The 21,729-nt window shown below is 38.2% G+C and overlaps 1 protein-coding gene across 1 annotated transcript in view; it reads left to right on the top strand.

Moving 5' to 3' along the window:
- ints1 (integrator complex subunit 1) overlaps positions 1-20,495 on the top strand; it is a 39,145-nt gene extending 18,650 nt beyond the window's left edge. The window contains exons 34-48 of the mRNA XM_052139831.1: positions 8,308-8,488; positions 8,790-8,913; positions 9,296-9,426; positions 9,511-9,598; positions 10,339-10,586; positions 12,511-12,640; positions 12,728-12,861; positions 15,699-15,891; positions 18,151-18,272; positions 18,395-18,504; positions 18,592-18,708; positions 19,080-19,150; positions 19,232-19,323; positions 19,424-19,533; positions 20,147-20,495. Of these exons, the coding sequence (XP_051995791.1) occupies positions 8,308-8,488; positions 8,790-8,913; positions 9,296-9,426; positions 9,511-9,598; positions 10,339-10,586; positions 12,511-12,640; positions 12,728-12,861; positions 15,699-15,891; positions 18,151-18,272; positions 18,395-18,504; positions 18,592-18,708; positions 19,080-19,150; positions 19,232-19,323; positions 19,424-19,533; positions 20,147-20,262 (1,967 nt within the window). The 3' untranslated portion in view covers positions 20,263-20,495. The remainder of the gene's footprint in view (positions 1-8,307; positions 8,489-8,789; positions 8,914-9,295; positions 9,427-9,510; positions 9,599-10,338; positions 10,587-12,510; positions 12,641-12,727; positions 12,862-15,698; positions 15,892-18,150; positions 18,273-18,394; positions 18,505-18,591; positions 18,709-19,079; positions 19,151-19,231; positions 19,324-19,423; positions 19,534-20,146) is intronic.
- The last annotated feature ends 1,234 nt before the right edge of the window (positions 20,496-21,729 follow it).

Raw genomic sequence — 21,729 nt, 5'->3', positions numbered from 1 at the left:
AGTTTATGTGTAGGGTCTAAATTTTCCTTAATGCCGACAGACAGAGTTACTGTTGCGCATAAAACATGTTCAAAACAATGCAAGTAATGCAAAAAAATATATAAAAATACAAATTATGAAAACCCACTAAAAAAGCAGGGTCACTTGGTGTATTATGTCCCGCACAATAGAGAGGGTAGAGAAGTGGTTTGTTACTGGGGCCACATCGGGCTTCAAAGGAATAATTCAAACAAAAATGAAAAATCTCTCATTATTTAGTCACTCTTATGTCATACTGAATATGTATGAGATTCTTCGGCAGAAAACAAATAAAGATTTTTAGAAGAATATCTAAGAATAGCTCTTTTGGTCCATACAATGCCAGTGAATGGGTGCCAAAATTTTGAAGCTCCAGTAGCCTAATCCATGTGACTCCAGTAGTTAAATCCATGTGTTCAGAAGAGATATGATAGGTTGGGTGAGAATCAGATCAATATTTTTACAAAGTCAATTTTTACTATGAATTCTCCTCCCTGCTCAGTCAATCTCCACTTTAACTGTCACATTCTTCTTCGTTTGTTTTTGGTGATTTACATTCTTCATGCATATTGCCATCTGGGCAGGGTGAAGAATTTCTAGCAAAAATTGATTTAAATATTGATCTGTTTCTCACCCACACCTATCGTTTCACTTCTGAAGATATGGATGTTATATGGATTATTTTTATACTGCATTTATGTGCTTTTTGGAGTGTGCAAATGTTGGCATCCATTCACTTGTATTGCATGAGCCTACAGTGCTGAAATATTCTTCTAAAAATTTTAATTTGTGTTCTTCTGAAGAAAGAAATTCATACACATCTGGGATGGCATGTGGGTGAGTAAATGATGAGAGAATTTTCATTTTTGAGTGAAATATTTTTTAAGTAGCACATAGGGAGCCACATTTTCCTCCTTTTGAGATACAATGTTCCACATTGATTTAGTTCTTGTATCTTCTAAGCCCAGAAATAAATGTGTTCTCATTCTAATGCAAGATGCAAAATATTCTGAAGTTTGTGACTGGTGGAATATTCTGCCTGAAGTATTACTCTGCAATGGTTAATACTTTTCTATCAGGCATTAGAAAAAACTTGATGAAGGCTAAGCATAATTATAAATTATTTTATCTACTTTCTGGTGCACATTTGATGTGCTTTGCTGTAACTGTTTGCAGCTGAACAATACTGTTTCTGTTGAGACATGTCTCTTCAATGGTCCGTTCGACTTCTGATTGTGGCCAGCAGTGCCTGTCTTATAGCTACTGTCCGTTTTACTGAGCCATTTCACGTCAGTCAGTGTCAAGTGCGCATCGCATTACAGATAATCTTTATTCAACACATGTACTCATCTCAGTACAAGATTTCTGTAATAGCCTTTAAGAACAGAAAATATCACAAATTAAGAAATCTTCGCTGTCATTTTTAGTTACTATATGTTCCTTCTCTATGACATGGGAAAGTTCTCCAAACGCAGCACATTACAAACCAATATTTATCCTTTACAGCTTATTTTTTAATTACTTTTAATTTTTTTGCATAATATTAATATAGCCTACTATTGGATTGATAATGATTACTTCTGTTTCAAGTGCTTAACTACATACCTTTTTATTCTAAATGTGAATTAAATGAAAATCTGAGTTTATAATCCGTCTGTTCGGTTCATTATTTGTAAAAGTGTGCGTACACAAGGGGTAAATCTTACGTGGTAGTGCACATATTTTCAAGTCAAGTTTACTTTTTATAAATGTCTTGAGCATGAGAAGCGGTGTACAAATATTTTTGTGCATACGCAACATTTATACATGAGGCCCAGTTGTGTGTCACAGTGATGAGCATCAGACACATTAATGACATGCGTCAAAATACCAGGTGTAAATACCAAGTTTCCTTGATTTTTTTTTTTATTAAATGAGAGAGTTCATTGTACTATGAAAGCATACTGTAACTTTTTAAAACTTTACTCCCATATGTAAAAACACCATCTAGTTAAGCTGAAAAAAAAAAAAACCCATCTCAATCTCACTTTGCGTAAATACATTGGACCTATATTGAACCTGACCTGCAGCAAAGCGCTGGATCTCATTTTACATTACATACAGAGGACTCGTAAAGGAATAGTTCACCAAAAAATTACAATTCTCTCATCATTTATTCACCATCGTGCCATCCCAGGTGTTTATGACTTTCTGTCTTCTGCAGAACACAAATGAAGAATATCTCCGCTCTGTTGGTCCATACAATGCAAGTGAATGGTGGCCAGAACTTTGAATCTCGAAAAAGCACTAAGGCGGCTGTAAAGGGATATAGAAGGGCAAGGAGGAGGCAAGAACCGGCTTGATAATATAAATAGTACTTTAATGAGAATCTTAAACAAAAGATACAAATACACATGACTGACATGCCTGTAAACGATCTCTCTCTCCCGCACCATCTCCCGCAGTCGCCCTTTATCCCTCTTGGAGGCTTGATTAGCCTGATAAGGGACAGAGTGTGTAGAATCACCGCCCCGCCCTGCCACATTCCTCCCTCGTTCTCTCAGGCTGGGGAGCCCCTGCCATGACGTACAACACCCCCTCTTTCCCTGGGGAGGGGGCGTGCCTTTGCCCGTCTGCCGGCAGGTCATCCCCGTCTACCTGGATGAGGGAGGGGACAAGGGGAGGTAAACAGAAATAATTAAAATAGGGGGGGTACTTCCTGTAACATTGTAGTACCCCCCAAAAAAAAAAAAAAACTGTAAAAATTGAAAAGGGAGGGAAAAGGCCAACACGGAGCAGCAGTGAGAGAGAGAGATGAAAAAAAATTAAATTACTAGCCGGTTCTCTGGTACACCGTCGCATGGTCCTCGATCACTCCTCCACCCTCTCAGGCGGACGACAGTCACTCCTCCCCGGGCGGACTGGTGTCAGACCCACGACCCCAGGCGGACAGAACGCCCCTCTGCATTCCCGGCGACACTCCTCCGTCCCTGGCAGCGGCCCTACCGCTCCAGGCGGTTGGGGAGTCACTTCCCTCCCTCTCGGACAGTGCGTTCAGACCAGAGGCGGCAAGAGTGTCAAAATGGGCTCTGGCTGTCCTGCCAACAACGCTATCGAAAATTCGTGGATGCTCTGACATATTTGAAATAGGCGGCAACGTTTGTTGAGTGCTTGGTTTTGTGAAGCATTTAAAGAGCCACAAAACATCCAGACATGTCGACCGGTATATTTTTGATGACATATCACAAGTAGCATATATCCTCATGAAATATTTTAATGTATTATTTTATAAATCATAAACAACTTCATCAACTCACCTGGCACACCAACAGTTTCAGACACCTTTGTCCACACATCGGTTTTTTATTTTATTTATATCTCTGTAAGCAAACAGGGACAGATCAAATATTACGGGAAAACGGTTTCTCCATTTTGTCTTCGGAACTAATGTTTGGTGGGAACTCAAGTTTACACTGTTGTGCTCTCTAGACTTCGCTAGAGCGGAGCACTTCTATATTCCAATAGGTTGCCACCGAACCACGTCAAAGCTCATTACCATTATGTTGGCTGCACTTGAACTTTCCTCTGAAGCCCACACCGCCCAAGACTCACCGCGGCGCTTCTCGCTGCCGAGAGACACTGGCTGTCATAGAAAATGAATGACTTCCGGTTGATTTGACGCTCGACGCCTCCGGTCTGAACGCACCATGAGGCTTGATTAGCCTGATAAGGGACCGGGTGTGTAGAATCACCACCCGGCCCGCCCTGCCACAGAGGCATAAATGTAATCCATAATACCAGTGGTTTAATCATTGTCTTCTGAAGCGATCCAGTTGGTTTTGGGTTGGAACAGACCACATTATAACTCCTTTTTCACTGTACATCTTGCCATTTTGGTCTGTTCTCATCCAAAACCAACTGGATCACTTCAGAAGACATTAAATCACTGGAATCTGATTGATTGTTTAGGTTGACTGCTTTTTGGAGCTTCAAAGTTTTTGTCATCATTCACTTGCATAGTATGCACCTACATCTGGGATGGCATGAGGGTGAGTAAATGATGAGAGAATTAACATTTTTGTGTGAACTATCCCTTTAAAGGCACAGCAGCTTTTAATTTTAAGGATTAGAGATGGGATCTTCAATCATTTTCAGGCCAAGGACCCCTTGGTGGGTAGAGAGTTGGAGCATATTTTACATATTGTATAAAATTGAGTGTTTCGTTTTATGCCTATAAACGTGTATGGTAGGCTACCATAATATTGTATGTACATACTATATGATGTTTACATTTACATTTATGCATTTGGCAGACGCTTTTATCCAAAGCGACTTACAGTGCACTTAATACAGGGACAATCCCCCCGGAACAACCTGGAGTTAAGTGCCTTGCTCAAGGACACAATGGTGGTGGCTGTGGGGTTAGAACCTGTGACCTTCTGATTAACAGCCCTGTGCTTTAGCCACTACGCCACCACCACTCCATTGCAAGGAATGATAAACAAAAATTCATACTCCTCGCTATCGCTCACGTGGGTGTGAGTGATTATTACAAATGCCAGTGGTGGATCAAATAATAATGTTTACATTGCAAGGTCAATTAAATAATAATTAAATGCTGCCCTGCTGAAAAGACCAGCTTACAGCATGAGCTGGTCGCCCCACCTGGTGGTCTTTGCTGATCAGGGTTGTCTTAGCTAGCCTCTCAGCCTAACCAGCTAAAAAGTGTTCAAACCTCCTCTGAAACCAGCTAACCAACCAGCTAAAACCAGCCAACCAGATTGGGTCTGTAACATTTTTGACAAGAAGTGGCATTTTTAATTATCCTTGTTAATCCCTGTGCCAAACCTCCTCCAAAAAGAAAGAAAAAGACAGACAATTAACAGACAGACATAAAAAAATGACAGACCCTGTCCATGCAGAATAAAATAACTTTAATAAGGTTATTAAAATGGAGTCTTCGTCTCATGTGAGTGTTCGATTTTATACATATATTTCAAAATTTCTGTTCATTTCATTGAGTAAAATGAAATGAACCAGGATGTGCCCTTCTGCTAACTAGCACTGTTTAGTCACACTTTAAGATTTGGCATGCAGCTACGAAGGACTTCGATAAACAAAAATTCATACTCCTCGCTATCGCTCACGTGGGTGTGAGTGATTATTACAAATGCCAGTGGTGGATCAAATAATAATTTACGGACCCCCTGTTGAAGACCTTAGGATTAGAGGCAAAAATCTACATTGAGGTTTTTCTCTAGATAACTTGACTAACATATTGTTATCTAGGCATTATATTTTACAACGTAATTCATTATGACATGACGCCTTTAAATGTTTTGTTTCACCTACATTACATAGCACTTGACTATGTATGATGTTATTAACTTTAATTAAAGCTCCTCTTAGAATCACATGGTGTTCTTTAAAAACAATGCACACCATGGAAAATGTTTTTGAACAGTTTCTGTTGGTGAAATGTCTGTGGCAATTGTAAGGCCTACTGAAGTCAGATCTCGAGAGGCAGCTAAGCTATGCATTTTGTTTTTGGAGTGGTTGCCAACATGAGTCAATCTCTCCAGACGGCTGCATTTGACTCATGCCCCGGCATCACCGTTTCTCTCCTGAATGTGTTTCTCTTTATGATTTTATCATGCCGCTCCGAATCCCCTCCAAAATAAAAACAATTTCACACTGCAGGACCACTCTCATCCACTGCAGAGCTTGTTTATGTCCAGCAACAACTCTAACAGCCAGGGGTGACTAATGAAAGATAGATCAATGTGAAAGTTAGTGGTGCTGAAGGTCTGAAGTCAGAAGTCAGCATTACTCAGAAACCAAGCATGTGGGTGTTCTCAGTCTTGCGATGTGGTTTTGGCAGTGATGGCTTGTTTTTCATTTTTGGTCCTGTGTATTTTACAAGCATGCAAAAATGGTAAAAAAGAAAAGGTAATTCATTTTATAATACAGTTGTATAAGTTAACATTGGATAAAGATGCACTCAGTAACTCTTTTGCTCATAAATAAATTAATAGTATTTTTGAATAATGTTTAAAGTGATGTATACTCACATAAGATAAAGACATCAGTTTTGCAGAAAAGATACATATTCACACCAAAACCGAAATTTTGGTGTGAATGTTCGTTGCGAACAAGCTTTTGAATAGGAGCCATGGATTTCTATGGTGCCATTCACATTGGATTCGACACATTTACATGCAGTACTTTACTAAGAATGTAGCCAAATGAATTGCCAAACCTCACCGCTATTTTCAAAGTCATAATAATATAACACGTATTCCTGTAATGGAATTTATTTAAATAAATAATTATAGAGAAAATACTGTGAACCTGCGTTCATTTTTTGAATGTTCTTTTGCGTCATTATATTTAGGGTTGCCAACTGTCCTGTAGAAAACTGAATCATCCCATATTTGAGGGAACAAATTGTGTTCCGTATGCAATCCATACGGGACACAGTTTGTACTGTGTTTAACATCTTACACCCAAACTGCTGAAAATGTTTTACAAACCGATAGAAATTGACCTGAAACTAGGGCTGCATCGAACGATTATTTTTGTTGTTGATTAATCTATCGATTATTTCTTCGATTAGTCGACTAACCTAACGATTATTTTTCAGATTAATCTAATGCATATTTTTGGGATTAGCCGATTTATCCATTGGCAAACTTTCCAATAAATAATATTCAATTATTTATTCAACCCGATTTTTAACAGAAAGCAGGTTCATTAAGCTCTAAATACGGATAAGTCTTAAACTTTAATTACGGGGAAGAATACGCTTGACAGAAAAATATTGTCTTTCTCCATTTATTGCAGCTTCGTTCATTTGGAAAAAGTAGTGTTTGTTAAAAGTGAAGACTGATAGAAATTTGAATGGGCCATTCACACCAAATGTGTTTTTGTGTCTGTCCATGCTCTTTTCCAATTGTTATCCTATGTAAATAAGCTCTAGATGGACCTCTTTAACCATTGAGCAGCATCTCACACCAGAGCCTCGCTGGAAATTTTTTTCCTGCATTTAAAGATGGAATGTCCTCTATTTGGCTGGTAGAAAGTTGGCAAGCCTAATTGTATACCACACCTGTTTTCATTTAATGTACATTCCACGTGTATTTATATCACTACAGCCTAACTTGTGTTGAATTATCTAGGCATTCCAAGAGAAGTTGGGTTCAGAAGTTCATTTGTAATATACTTGTAGAAAACCTGTGCAAATAAAGACATTGGACATAGATTTATGCAACTTCTCTTTACTCATCTTACTCAGAAAGAACATAATGGAACAGTTATGCCAAATAAGGTGAATAAATGCCTTAACAGCATTAAATATATAGAGCTCTTCAGCTTGTAGTCCAAAAACCTGGAAAACAATTCGCCATTGGTTTCCTCTGGAGTTTTATAATGGGGTTTTGAACTTATGTGTAAAATAAGGCATATGGTAAACATTACTTGATGAAACATGGATGTTTTGTTTTACAAATTAAATTAAATTGCATACTTTTTGTTTTTTTTTAAATGCAAGGCGGCTTTAAAATGTTTTGAGGTATGAAAGTGTGTAATTAATGTTGTAGAACAAAATGCCCTAATATCGTTAAGTAATGTTTACCACATACCTTATTTTACACATAAGTTCAAAACAATCTTTATAAAAACCCATAGGAAAATCCAGAGGGAACCCATGGCGAATTTTCTTCCGGGCTTGTAGACTACAAGCTGAAAAGCTCTATTGACGGCTGACTGCTGAATGTGCAGTAAATCGTAATAAATATGTTTGAAGAACAGCAAACTACTGTAAAGGGATGATATAGTTTTTTAGGGGCAGAGCACAGAAGGTGCTGGAACCCTATTTTATTTGTACTGATTTGATTCATTTTTGTCTCTGAGAATAGACCTTTCACCGGCAGCTCATCTCACAAATTGGTTACAGATTTGGTGTGAATAGGCCTTTATTCTTCTTCGAGCTGGGCGCACTCTTATTGGACCCACCATGTTGAGATCACATGACCAGCTAAATACTACTGTAATCCCCTGTTATCGGAAACAATAAAGGAATAAATGTAGATGGTATAAGAAATAAACGTAAATGTATTTCTATAACGGCACCTTTAACTGAAAACTTTAGTTTTTTTTATGTTGCTGCGCCCACTTCTATAGTTGTCTATATTTGAAAATTAACATTAACCAAGATTAATACTGTAAAAAAGGTTAATTGCTAGATCATGATACATAATGCATTCACTAAAGTTAATGAATATAATTTTAATGTAAAGTTGTGTGCTTTAGTGTTGCAGGGGCTCATGGAGATAAAGTCCCCATATCTAGAGGAGCTGTTGTCCTTGCTCATGACCGTTAGTACAGAGAACGGAACCCCAGGAAACACAGCAGGTCCCGTTGCCATGGTGATCTCTCTTCTGCTACAGGAAACAGAGGAGCGAGGGGTGAAAATAGAGGTTGATTCCAAAATGTGAGCATGATGAGTCACTCTTAAAATCATGGCTACAGTGCCTCATCACTGAGCCAACAGCACTTTTTTTATTATTTTGTGCTGGTGATACTGTTTCTAGGTGGGGAAGGAACAGTTGAAATAGTAAACCCTTTTTTTATTATTTAGCATCGAACAGCCCAAGTTTCCATAGTAAGATGCTGGGTAACCAATTACACACTGTGACAGTATTATCTGAATAATGTGTTGTGTTTTTTCTGACCTCTACTGAGAACATATTGTATAGAATGAGTTGATGTCTGATGTGCGTCCTTCCTGGCAGATCTGAGTCAAAGAAACCTGGCTCGTGTTCAGGGCTTTTGGTCGACTGGCTGGAGCTGCTTGACCCCGAGGTGACCTCTGTGTGCTCAGATCTTCAGCAGAAGCTGCTCTTTGCCCAAAACAAGGTAAAATTCAAAGATATTTTGCCTCGACCTCAGAGAAACAGAGAGCACAGGTTTTTATTCCACTGGGAAACAAAGTCAGGTTTAAAGGTTACATGAGCGTAGATGAAGAACTCTGTGTAGCAATAGTTTGTGAGATTCGTGGAATGGAATTTTAGAAAGATATTCAGTTTTCTTTTAGATATTATTAGCAATTAAAAAGACCTGTACTGTAAATTGTACAACAAAAAAAATCATATATTTTGGTCAGACAGCTTCTTCCTGTCTCAGTGGGTGATTCTCGGCTAGAATAAGATGCAATGTGCTCCAGAGAATCAAAAGTCTGGCTATACGAGACTCTGCGTTATGTACCATCAGTGTGTAAATCTTTTATTGTCTGTCCCAGATGAAAGGCAGTGGTGTAAGTGTGGCCCCTTCATATAGGCCATATCTGTTGGCCCTGCTCACACACCAGTCCAACTGGAGTACTCTGCACCAGTGCATCAGCTCTCTGCTCAACAATCACAAAGAGCAAAGGTAATCGGCTCCTTATCAGCCATTTGTCATCTTCTGTTCTCACACCTCCACAGTCTGTGACTCTGTATTTGATCTGTTCTCCAGACTTGACCCAACCTCAGCTCTAGACTTCCTCTGGGCTTGCAGTCACATTCCCCGAATCTGGCAGGGGCGGGATCAGAAAACTCCCCAGGTTTGACCAGAGTTGAGATTAAGACTAAAGTTAATACCAAGACCATTTCTTAAAACGAACATAACATAACTGTGAGAACATTAACATACGATAATGCACGTTTACATAGCAACATCTTTTCAGTATTCAGAAAATTAGTGGGGCCTTATACTTGAAACATGAAAGAAATAATAAAATGGTCTTTAAGTGCACTCAGTAACTTTTGTCTTTGTCATCTTGGACTTACACTGACACCTAGCGGCTTGGATGCAGCATCATTTAAAATCAATAGATTTCAGTTATTTGTAGAAAGTTAGTATTCACAGTCAGCCATGATTATTTTAATCAATGAGTGAAAGTATCAAATAACAGTACGGTTACTGAGATTAAGTGAGTATTATTCGGCTGGTCATGTGATTGTAAAATGGCAGCCCCCATGTGCGGACCCTCTCCATGTGGAATAAAACAGTTTTTGATAAAACAGCATTACTGATATGACTGGAGTCTTCATTTTAATATGAGTGCTCATGATTTCCTACATATATTGCAAAATTACAATTCATGTCTTAAGGAGTTAAACCTTTTTAATGAGGAAAAATTACTGAGTGCACCTATAAGACCAGTTATATCGTTACCCAGACCTGGATACTTTCAGTGGTCAGTAGCTCAAAGCAAGACTGCTTTGCCATACATTTTATAATCTTAGGTATAAGAGATTATTTTGGCATCAAAGTATGTGTTGGGGTTGTATGTCTCTACAGAAGCGCACAGAGAAGTTTGTGTTTAAGCTGAGTTCTGAGGAGTTAATGAGTCTGGTTGACCTCATCCTGTCTGAGTCAGAGCTGAACTGCCGTGACTCACCCAACTCCAAGAACACCCTGGACCAGGTCTCCTGTTCTCTCCTCCAGTCACGCCTGCCCCTGCTTCATAGCTGTCTCCACTCAGATCTGGACAACATCAAGAAAGTCTCTGAGTATCTCATCAGCTGTGTTAAGAAGTGGGGAAACAGGTAAACATCATAAAAAAATCCCCAAAATGTATTTACTTTTCTAGAAAATAAATCCTTTGTAAAATTGGAACTGTGTTCATAGCATGGCCAGTGAAATCTCACTTTCATTAAAGGGATAGTTCATAATTCTCATCTCATAAATCTTTGGAAAAACCCGACTCACAAGAAAAACGTTCAGCAAGTACACCTGTGTCAAGTTTGCCCTATGTTACCAAACATATGGCCAAACTCTCTGCCATTATAAAGCAAAAGTACTTAACTTCCTCCTTGCCTCTTAAAAGGCGTTGATAAATGTGCGTGATAGCCGGCCTTTCCTCTACTTATAGCAGAAACACTCTCTGTCAGGCACAATAGCAGAAGGACTAGTAATTAGCTCTTGTGGTGTGAAATGAGAGGCAGCTAAAGTCGTTTAGCTCTGATCTGTAAGCGAGCTCAGTGAAGTATAATGAATTCACAAGGATTAAGGCTCTAGCTCTTCCTTTGGCTTCTGTTGTGAATCGCAGCTCAGACTGGGCTGTCAATGAGATCAGACCGCGGCTTTTTGTGACTACAGCCCTCCTCCTTTCGTGAATATGCTTTTGGTTATAAAACCCCCTTAATGAGGAGGAAAAAACTTTGTACAAGGTCATATGAAAAAATTACACCCAGAATTACAATATTTTTAAATTGGGCTAAGCTGTTTTATGGTGGAAAATGGGCTTGGGTCATGTTTCCATGTACATTTCGTGTTTGCTCTTGTGTGGGATAAACGGATGTGTGTTTGGCATTCTCTCTGTATCTGCTGCTTGTGAGCACAACAGCAGATTAGCAGGCGTAAACCACAATTAGGCAACAAAGTGTTGGTTAGAGTCTCCGCTTGGCTGGACGAGCGTGTGTGTTCTTCAATCGGTAATAAGATGAAGAATTTGTTGTTAAGTCTGTCATGCCACTTTGGTCTTTTCTGGTTAAGCCATGTACATTTCTGTCTTTGTAATGTCCATTGTGTTTCTATGTAGCTTTTGTAGTGTGGCCTCACTTTTAAAGGAATATTCTTGGTTTAATACAAGTTAAGCTCAATCAACAGCATTTGTAGCTTAATGATTAACACAAAAATGTATTTTGACTCATCCATCCTTTTCTTTAAAAAAGCAAAATCTGGGTTACAGTGAGGCACTTCAAATTGGAAGTGCCTCACTGTATTTCAATTCATAAACATTAAAATACTCAATGTTTCAGGAGAAAAGCCACAATATGCATGTTAACATGACTTTAGTGTCATAACATTGCTTACTAACCTTTTCTTTGTGAAGTTATATCCAATTTCACGCATACAGGAATAATAAAAATTTCGCCATTAGTGTGTGAGTACTGAACACGCACAGCCTGATATTTCTAACCACATGTATTTGAGCGTGCAGAATGCGCAAGCTCTTGTAGTTATTTGCACTAATTAGTGGGTCCACAAATTGGCAAAACGAACATTTTGAGCCGTTGCTGTCACGAAGAAGCGCTATAAGATGATGCAATCGCCGCTAAATAACAGGAGGGAAGGTAAAAACAACATCAGTGGTTTTAGACAACATAAGGTGTGTGGAGGTCTGGAGATACCTGCATTTGTATAACTTGAGTCAGGGAATATAAAGAAATCTTTATGGGTCTAAACATAGCACATAGCAGTCGTAGCGCGCATGTGCCATCCACCTGGGTATGGACGCACAGTTATATGGAGTATATATTGGCTGGCTCGCATTTGACTGTACGCAGACACTGAGCGTTCATGTCAAAATGGAAGTATGCCTAGGGCTTAACTTGTACTGAACATGGAAAATTCCTTTAACTGGCTTTATTATAACATTAGGTCATTTCATAGTCGCAACTGTTTATGAAATTTTGTGTGTTGAGCACTTTGTGCCTATTCAACTTCTTATTTATGCTGTTTTTGCAGTATAATGAGTAAGAGGTGTCAGACGCTGCTGTTGCAGATCTACCTGAACTTCCCGGAGGTCATTCAACACGTCCGCCTACCAGAGACCACACTGAGCGGAGAGGGAGCAGCCGATGGCAGCACCTGCAAGGTAAATAATGCAGCTTTTGACACCTAAGATCATAAGATTGCCTTTAACAGTGTTTGGGCAGATTAATACTTTAGTTTTTTTACACAGTTGGATGTTTTAGTACATCGTCTCATCAGTCTGCTAGCTGACACAGGAGACTCCAAAACAGCAGAGAACCGTGTGTCTGATGCCAATCTGGCCTGCAGGAAGCTAGCTGTGTCACATCCGGTGCTTCTACTCAGGTTTGTTTGGTTTTGCTTAAAGGAATATTCAGTGTTCAATTTAAGTTAAGCCAGCTGCAGCCCGTGTATTTTAAGTCTAGTCCTTCATTGCGATTCATGCCATTAAGAAAACACTGTTTTCACGTATCATACATTACGGTGCAGTCAACTAATAATACCAATTGACATTTTAAAAACATGATCACGCATGAAAGCCAGAACCAAGGAGGTCTAATACCGAGAAAGAACTCTCTAATAATATTTGCGATTTAAATTTAGCTTGCAATAAATTTTGTTTCATCAGGGTACACAGCTACTTTTCAAAACTTGATCCAACACTGAATGCTCAAGCAGCCTAATTTACACTTAGAATTCCTGATGTTGCTATAACAATGCAAAAATCAATTGCCAGTTTACTTGAAGTGAAAATCAGTCCTCCTTTCCTGTTTAATTAAGCAATCACACGGTCATGCAGAACATCTCAGGTTTTTAAATCCATAAGGATCTCTTTCTCAACAGCAATACCAGCAGTGATGACAGCCGACTCATCAGCAAGATCTTGCGCTCTTCGCATTCAAATTACATCACTTAAAGCGTCATGTCACTCAAGGCCAGCTAGAAGGCCTGGACAGGGACATATCCTAAAGATCACACCCACCAAGAACAAATAAATCAATCTGATTGGCTGATGAATCTGACAATCTGACATTAGATGCGCATTCATTTGCACTGTTGAGGGATTCTGTGGAAATTCTGAAGGCCTGAGGGGGTGAAGCTCAGACTCACGTGCCGCTTCGGGCATGCGATTTGTGAAACAGTTTTCAAACTTTGCTTGTAAGCATTGAGGAATACATTCTGATCGGATACATTTTTAGTTTTTTTGCTATTCGTTTGTAGGTTAATTAGGAGTTGAAAGCGATTGAAATATTAATTGATTAGGCATGTTACGCCAGCAGAGAAAGCTTTGCTGGCCCTGAGAACTCACCACTGAATTGAGCTCAGTCAACCGCATTTGTGGCATAATGTTGGTTACCTAAAAAAAAATATTTTGACTCGTATCTCCTTAAAAAAAGAAGCAAAAATCGAGGTTACAGTGAGCCACTTACAATGAAAGTGAATGGGGACAATTTTTGGAGGGTTTGAAGACCGACATTTGAAGCTTATAATTTTATGATGGGTCTTACATTTATTGTTCTGTTAAAACTTGTGTATTATTTGAGCTGTAAAGTTGTTTTTACCGTCAATTTAGGGTTTGTTGACAATACATTGTCATGGCAAAAAAGTTAAAATTGGCTATAACATATACAGAAAAGGGTAGTAGTAAGCAATATTATAACACTAATATCATGGGCTACACTTTATTTGACTGTGTCCTTGTTACAGTGTAATTACACAAGTAATTACTGATTATTACTCATTTACAACATATACATAGGTTTAGGGTTAGTTGCTTGTAATTACGCATAATTGACTGTTATTACTAGAAATACATATAAAATATGTAACAAGGACACTGTAAAATAAAATGTTACCATATCATGTTAACATGCATATTGTTTATGTTTTGTGGCTATATGTTTGAAACAGTGAGCATTTTAACATTTACAGATTGATCCCATTCACTTCCATTGTAAGTGCCTCACTGTAACCCAGATTTTAGCTTTTTTGAAAGAAAAAGAGGGACGAGTCAAAATAAATTTTTGTGGTAATCAACATTATGCCACAAATGCTGTCTACTGAGCTTAAATTGTATTGAACGTAGAATAGTCCTTTAAGAATCGGACATGCTTTAAAAGTCGTGGTTGGTTTTGTAAAGCAGTGATGCATTTGTTTAAACATGAAATCAAAATGTAACCACTTCTGTTCTTATTTTGCATAATTTATTTTAAAATAATTGTTTTAATAATGTTTCATCAAAATCAAGCAATTTTTGTTTTGACCAAAAATGTAAATCTTCTCATCATTTACAGGTACTCACCTTCATGCCATCCCAGATGTGTATGACTTTATTTCTTCTGCTGAACACAAATTAAGATTTTTAGAAGAATAGTTCAGTTCTGTTGGTCCACACAATGCAAGTTTTTTTGAAGCTCCAAAAAGGAGATAAAGGCAGAATTAAAGTAATCAATATGACTCCAGTGACAATCAGTGTCTTCGGAAGCGATCCTGTTGGTTTTGAGTGAGAACAGACCAAAATCTAACAAATTTTTCACTGTACATCTTGTCATATCAGTCTCTAGGCACGATCATGATATAAAGCATGATTACACTTCGTCGTGCTTGATGCATCTGCAGAGTGCTAGATGCCATTATAGGAAGAGAAATCAAGCTTGAAATCATGATCGCCAAGGAAATTGCTGTCAAGATGTACAGTGAAAAATTTTATATTTTGGTCTGTTCTCACCCAAAATCAACATGATCAATTCGGAAGACTTCCTTTGCTACATCCCTTGACTGTTGGGTGTTCCAAGTTCTCCCATTCATTTTAATACCAGTGATCCGTCTCTGGCACCAACACTGGTATAAAATGGCTTTTGATAAAAGTTTTTGATTTTCCATCCAAATGTGGATTATCAAATGTTCACACTCATTTTTCTCTAAAGCGGAGTACAGTTGAGCTAAACCTTTTTTCACATCACATAGCAAAGAGACCTGATTTCAGTCATAACTAAATTTTCACAAAATGTCTAATAACTGTGTTTTGCATTTGCAGGGCAAAATAGGCCTACTACATTTTACAGTGAAATTCCAATGGATACAATCACATCCCACCCTACAATAATTCCAGCTGAATATTATGTTTCACTTGTAAATATGTAAAGTAAATGAAATGCGCATGTATGTATAATCTTTTTCAGACACCTGCCCATGATCGCTGCTGTCCTGCATGGCCGCATCCATTTGAACCTGCAGGAATTTAGGCAGCAGAACCATCTGACTTTCTTCAGTGATGTTCTGGCCATCCTGGAGCTGCTGCAGCCACTGGTGTTCCACTCTGACCACCAGAGGGCACTGCAGGACTGTATGCTTTCCTTCATCAAAGTTCTAAAGGTATAGAGAACAGGGAACACGGACTCCCTACCATCATGTACAACGATCTCTTACAACATATATTTATTTGTTTATTTATGCATAAGGCTTTAGATGCATTTTGAGATTTGAAAGTACAATTCTAAGTACAGTTATGAGCTCCTCATGTCTCTAAATGTTAATTCAGGGTTAAAAGTGACTTTAATCAGGGGTTTGAAGGTTTTAATCCAAGTTTAAGTGCAGTATAAGCCTTTTTCCCTCTGTGTATGTGTGTGTGTGTGTGTGTGTGTGTGTATATATATATATATATATATATATATATATATATATATATATATATATATATATATATATACATATATATATATATATATATATATATATATATATACATATACATATACATATACATACACTAACTGCCAAATGTTTGGAATAATATACAGATGTTGATGTTTCGGAAGGAAATTGTTACTTTTATTCACCAAAGTGGCATTCAACTGATCACAAAGTATAGTCAGGACATTACTGATGTAAAAAACATCATCACTATTTGAAAAAAAAGTCATTTTTGATCAAAACTTGACAGGCCCCATTTCCAGCAGCTATCACTCCAACACCTTATCCTTGAGTAATCATACAAAATTGCTAATTTGGTACTAGAAAATCACTTGCCATTATATCAAACACTGCTGAAAGCTATTTGGTTTGTTAAATGAAGCTTGACATTGTCTTTGTGTTTGTTTATGACTTGCCACAATATGCAATAGACTGGGCATCACTTAAGGCTAATATCAGGTCAAAAATTGCAAAAAAGAAACATCTTTCTCTAGAAACTCATCAGTCAATCATTGTTTTGGCAAGTCGATTAGGACATCTCCTTCTAGCTTTGTAATTTTTCCAACAATTGTTTACAGATAGATTTTTTCACTTTTAATTGACTATATCACAATTCCAGTGAGTCAGAAGTTTGCATACACTAAGTTAACTGTGCCTTTAAGCAGCTTGGAAAATTATGTGACGCCTTTAGGCAATTAACCTATTGGCTTCTGATTGGCTAATTGAAGTCAATTGGTGATGTACCTGTGGATGTATTTTAAGGCCTACCTTCAAACTCAGTGCCTCTTTGGTTGACATCATGAGAAAATGAAAATAAATCAGTCAAGACCTCAGAAAAAAGTCTGGTTCATCCTTAGGAGCAATTTCCAAATGCCTCAAGGTACCACGTTCATCTGTACAAACAATAACATGCAAGTATAAACACCATGGAACAACGAAGCCATCATACCGCTCAGGAAGGAGATGCATTCTGTCTCCTAGAGATGACGTAGTTTTGTGCAAAAAGGTGCAACTCAGTCCCAGAGAACAACAGCAAAGGACCTTGTGAAGTTGCTGGAGGAAACAGGTTGGCAAGTATCTATATTCACTGTAAAATTAGTCCTATATCGACATAACCTGAAAGTTTGTTCAGCAGGGAAGAAGCCACTGCTCCAAAACCACCATATAAAACCCAGACTACAGTTTTCAATCCTCACCCTTTTTCCTCCACACATAATGATGGTCATTATGGCCAAACAGTTACATTTGTGTTTAATCAGACCAGAAGAAATTTCTCAAAAAAGTCAGATCTTTGTCCCCATGTGCACTTGCAAACTGTAGTCTGGTGGTTTATGGTGGTTTTTAAGCAGTGGCTTCATCCTTGCTGAACAGCCTTTCAGGTTATGTTGATATAGGACTCATTTTACTGTGGATATAGATACTTATCTACCTGTTTCCTCCAGCAACTTCACAAGGTCCTTTGCTGTTGTTCTAGGATTGATTTGTATTTTTCACACCAAACTATGTTCATCTGTAGGAGACAGAATATGTCTCCTTCTTGAGCGGTATGATGGCTGTGTGGTCCCATGGTGTTTATACTTGCGTACTGTTGTTTGTACAGATGAACATGGTACCTTCAGGTGTTTTGAAAATGCTTCCAAGGATGAACCAGACTTGTGGAGGTCTGCAATTTATTTCCTGAGGTCTTAGCTGATTACTTTTGATTTTCCTATGATGTCAAGCAAAGAGACACTGAGTTTGAAGGTAGGCCTTAAATGACATCGACAGATTCACCTCCAATTCAGTACACCTCCTATCAGAAGCTAATTTTTTAAAGGCTTGACATAATTTTCTTGAATTTTCCAAGCTGCTAAAAAAAGATCTTTTTTTTTTAATTGAACTGTACCAGCCATTCTATGTTGGGAACCATTCTTCTATGTTTTTAATGTGTTATCCTTGCAGAACTTTAGAAGATCATCTCGTATGCTGATCATAAACAAATTTGTGCAGTTCATTCAAAAATACATTACCCATGATGCAGCATCTGCTGTGCCTTTCCTTCAGAAACACTCGGATATTCTTCAGTAAGAATTTTTTTTGCTTGTGTAGCTCAAACCTGCATTATCTCAATGTTCTCAATTTTGATTTACTCTTATTTTGTAACTTATTGCTTTTACTCTAAACAGTTACCTTGTTTTTCTTTTAGGGGACTCTCCACAGAGAATCCAGACCTGGTTCAGCTCAAGTCTTTGCTTGCTGGACTGACTTTGCCTGTGAAGTCTTGTTCCTCTGAGAGCACTGCTGAGGACAGAGATGGTAGGGTTCCTAACACCCCACATCAGTGAAAACAAAAAAACATGAGAGATGCTCTTCTTGGAAAAACCTCCTATGTCTTTTTTTCAGCTGAGGATTTATCCTCAGGTTCCCTCCCGTTGGTTAACATCTCAGCCTCCGTGCCTCTGACTGCAGCTGACATGACCAAGTGCTTAAAGAAGATCTCCAAAGGAGAAGCAATTGAGGGTGAGCCTCCTAACAAGCTATTCTGTAGACTAAGTGGCTCATACAGAAATGGAATTGATAGTACTACACGTCCATCGGTATCTAAAAGACATTTAATCAAAATTCTTTTAAAATGCAAAGGATAGGAATGGGATGTTTGTGGATGACGCTTTTAAATCCGGCAAATTATGCAAGTATTTGTATAAATTACATGTATTTATAGTAAAACATTTAAAATAATAATTACATTTATAAAAAATAAAGAAAAAAACAATTATATCTAGAATTCATTGCAAATATTTAAAATAAAATTCTTAAGATATTTTTTTATTTATTTCATATTATAAAAATGATTTGTTTAACAAACTTTTCATTTAATTATTTATTTTTAGATGTGTTTGAGGGTTTGACTGAAGTGGATGAGAAATCCAAAAGGAATCCGGAAATCATTCAGTATTTTGTTGTAAGTACATTGTTACATTGCACAATTGACAAAAAAATAGCAAGATAAAACAAGTACAACTAACCTGTTATGTATTATCAGAATGATCTTCAGAGACTGATGAGTTCGCCTGAAGAGGTGTGCCGCAACATGGCGTTCAGTCTGGCTCTGCGGTGTATGCAGAACATCCCGAGGTGAGATGGCACTTCCTTACAGTATATTGATTATATAATGTACATCAAATCTAAATGCCATGTACAAATACACTCTCTTTATTATCTTTGCTGTCTTTAGATTGGCTGCTGAATTCCTACCAACCTTCATGTACTGTCTGGGCAGTGGAAACTTTGATGTGGTACAGACAGCACTGAGGAACCTGCCTGAATATGTGCTCCTCTGTCAAGGTATACAAACAGGCTCTGACCTTACTCAGTGAAGCAATGTTTTGTTTTGTTTTTAAATGAGTTTGTTTTAAAAGAATGTTCTGGGTTCAGTACTTCTTAAACTCTACTAAAACAGCATCTATGGCATGTTGTTACATGAAAATACAGAAAATAAAATGGGCTTGACTCTCATTTTGTAAAAGCAGATTCAAATTGGATTTACAGTAATGCACTTATAATGAAAGTCTACGGGGCAAGGCATTCCAGAGTGTTTAAACGCAGAAATAGGCAGCTTGTATTTTTGTTAAAGCGCTTATATTGTTTCTTCCTAACGGAAATGTGTTATTTGAGCTGTAAAGTTGTCTAAATCGCTTTTTAGCTGTGGATGAATTTCTGGTTATGCGTTACCAAAATATTGTAATTCCTGTAATTTTTCTCTATGTAAACAGTCCCCATCATGTGAAAGTTACCAAGTTTACCAGAATTACAGTCATGACAGGAGTTTATTTTGGTATAATACCTTGCACCATAGATTGTGCATTACTGTAAAAATTAGTTTAGTTTTTTTTCAAACATTTCTTTCTGCTTAAATTATATAGGAAAAACCTCTCATGTCATTTTCTCTTTTTTTCAGAGCATGCTGATATTCTGCTCCATAAGGCTTTTTTAGTGGGCATCTACGGTCAGATCGACACAAGTTCCATGATAGCAGAATCCATGAAAGTCTTGCGCATGGAGGGGACGACATAGACTTCCGTTTTAAAAATGTTACACAGAGTTTCACTATAACTCGAGGTGTCATGCACTGCTGACTTTCATCCTGTAATCATTGATATAAACCTGAAGAGCTGGACATTCACATATTTGGGAAAACATCAAATTAAGGAGCATTTTATTTTTCAATAATTTGTGTCTACTGGGAGTATTGTCTGGCATATGTCTTTTTGTCTACTGCTTTAAATAATAAAACAATGAGTCATAGAAACACTTATCTTATTTGTAGTTTTGTTTTCTTGTAATCTTTGTCTCTCTTTTACAACTTTTCCTATTTTGAGAACACAACAAGATTGGTATTGTTGGTAAAATAACACTTTTTGTAGGAAAATGAGGGAAGGCTATGATCTATTTCTTTGCATGATTGCAAATGAGCGAGTCTGAGCTCTTCGGCCCCCCTTCCTTCACATTTTATCCCTGACAGATCTCAGCTATGCAACAAATGCTGTGATGGAAGTCTATTTGCCATGAAAGTGCAAGTTGTTCTTGTCCAGTGTCACTGATCTCATCTGAAAACCTCTGTATGGAGTCTGGGGGAAAGAAGAAAAACAGTGAGCCGGCATGCCGGTGAGCGTTGATCACAGCTCCGGCTAAATTAACCATGGCGGTAATTGTTCAATCACACAGACCAAAGACCCCTGTCTGAAGGGTGCATCAGGGCAGGCTGTTTAGAGCTGGGCTGAGAATGAGTGTGTGGGTGTCTGGTTGCAGTGGAGGCTGAGGAAGCGGGTTATCTGTGTATTGTAGAAGGGGAATGGCGGACATGCCCGCACTGGTGGCAGGGGAACGCAGTCCTCCGCCACGACTGACAGCGTGCGCAGCAAAGTCTGCCTGATGAAAGGAGCTTCCTTCTCCAGTAGATTTCATGCATGCTCTCCTTTTAACATGTCATAAGTGGAATGCGGGGGACTTCACACTTCATCAAAGTTTTTTAATGCTGCCTCCTTTGATTTGTTTCTCCTAATTGTGCCGTCAAAGAAAATAGCTGCCACCCATCTAACCTTCACGTTCTGTGAAAAATTAGACAGAAAAACTCTGTTGGAAGTTAATTGGCAGATCATTTGTTCACATTTGTATGAAAACTTTTTTGATGTATGAGTTAAGCACTGATTTGTATCCTTGCACAAAGGCTAGATGTCTTGATTATCTTTTTTAGTGTTATGACTAAACGCTTTCCTAATTTCCTTAGAGGCGCTGCAGTCAATTTTCACCATCATTTGGATGTGCTTAATCAGTCCTATTGCACCTGCTAGGTGTTTCATAACCAGTGTTGTGTAGGTTGCTCAAAAAAGTAAGAAGGGTCTGCCTCCTGCAAGACTACTACAAGCAAGGGCATAGATTTGGGGGAGGAGGTGAACTACTCTTTCCAGCAAGTGGTGCCTAGAAATGGCCCTGACCTATGCAGTGACAGTGAGGAGAAGCTAGCAATTGTTAAGCTAATAG

The sequence above is a fragment of the Xyrauchen texanus genome, chromosome 12 (assembly GCF_025860055.1).
Source record: "Xyrauchen texanus isolate HMW12.3.18 chromosome 12, RBS_HiC_50CHRs, whole genome shotgun sequence".
Lineage (NCBI taxonomy): Eukaryota > Metazoa > Chordata > Actinopteri > Cypriniformes > Catostomidae > Xyrauchen > Xyrauchen texanus.
This window is presented reverse-complemented; position numbering and strand designations above follow the sequence as displayed.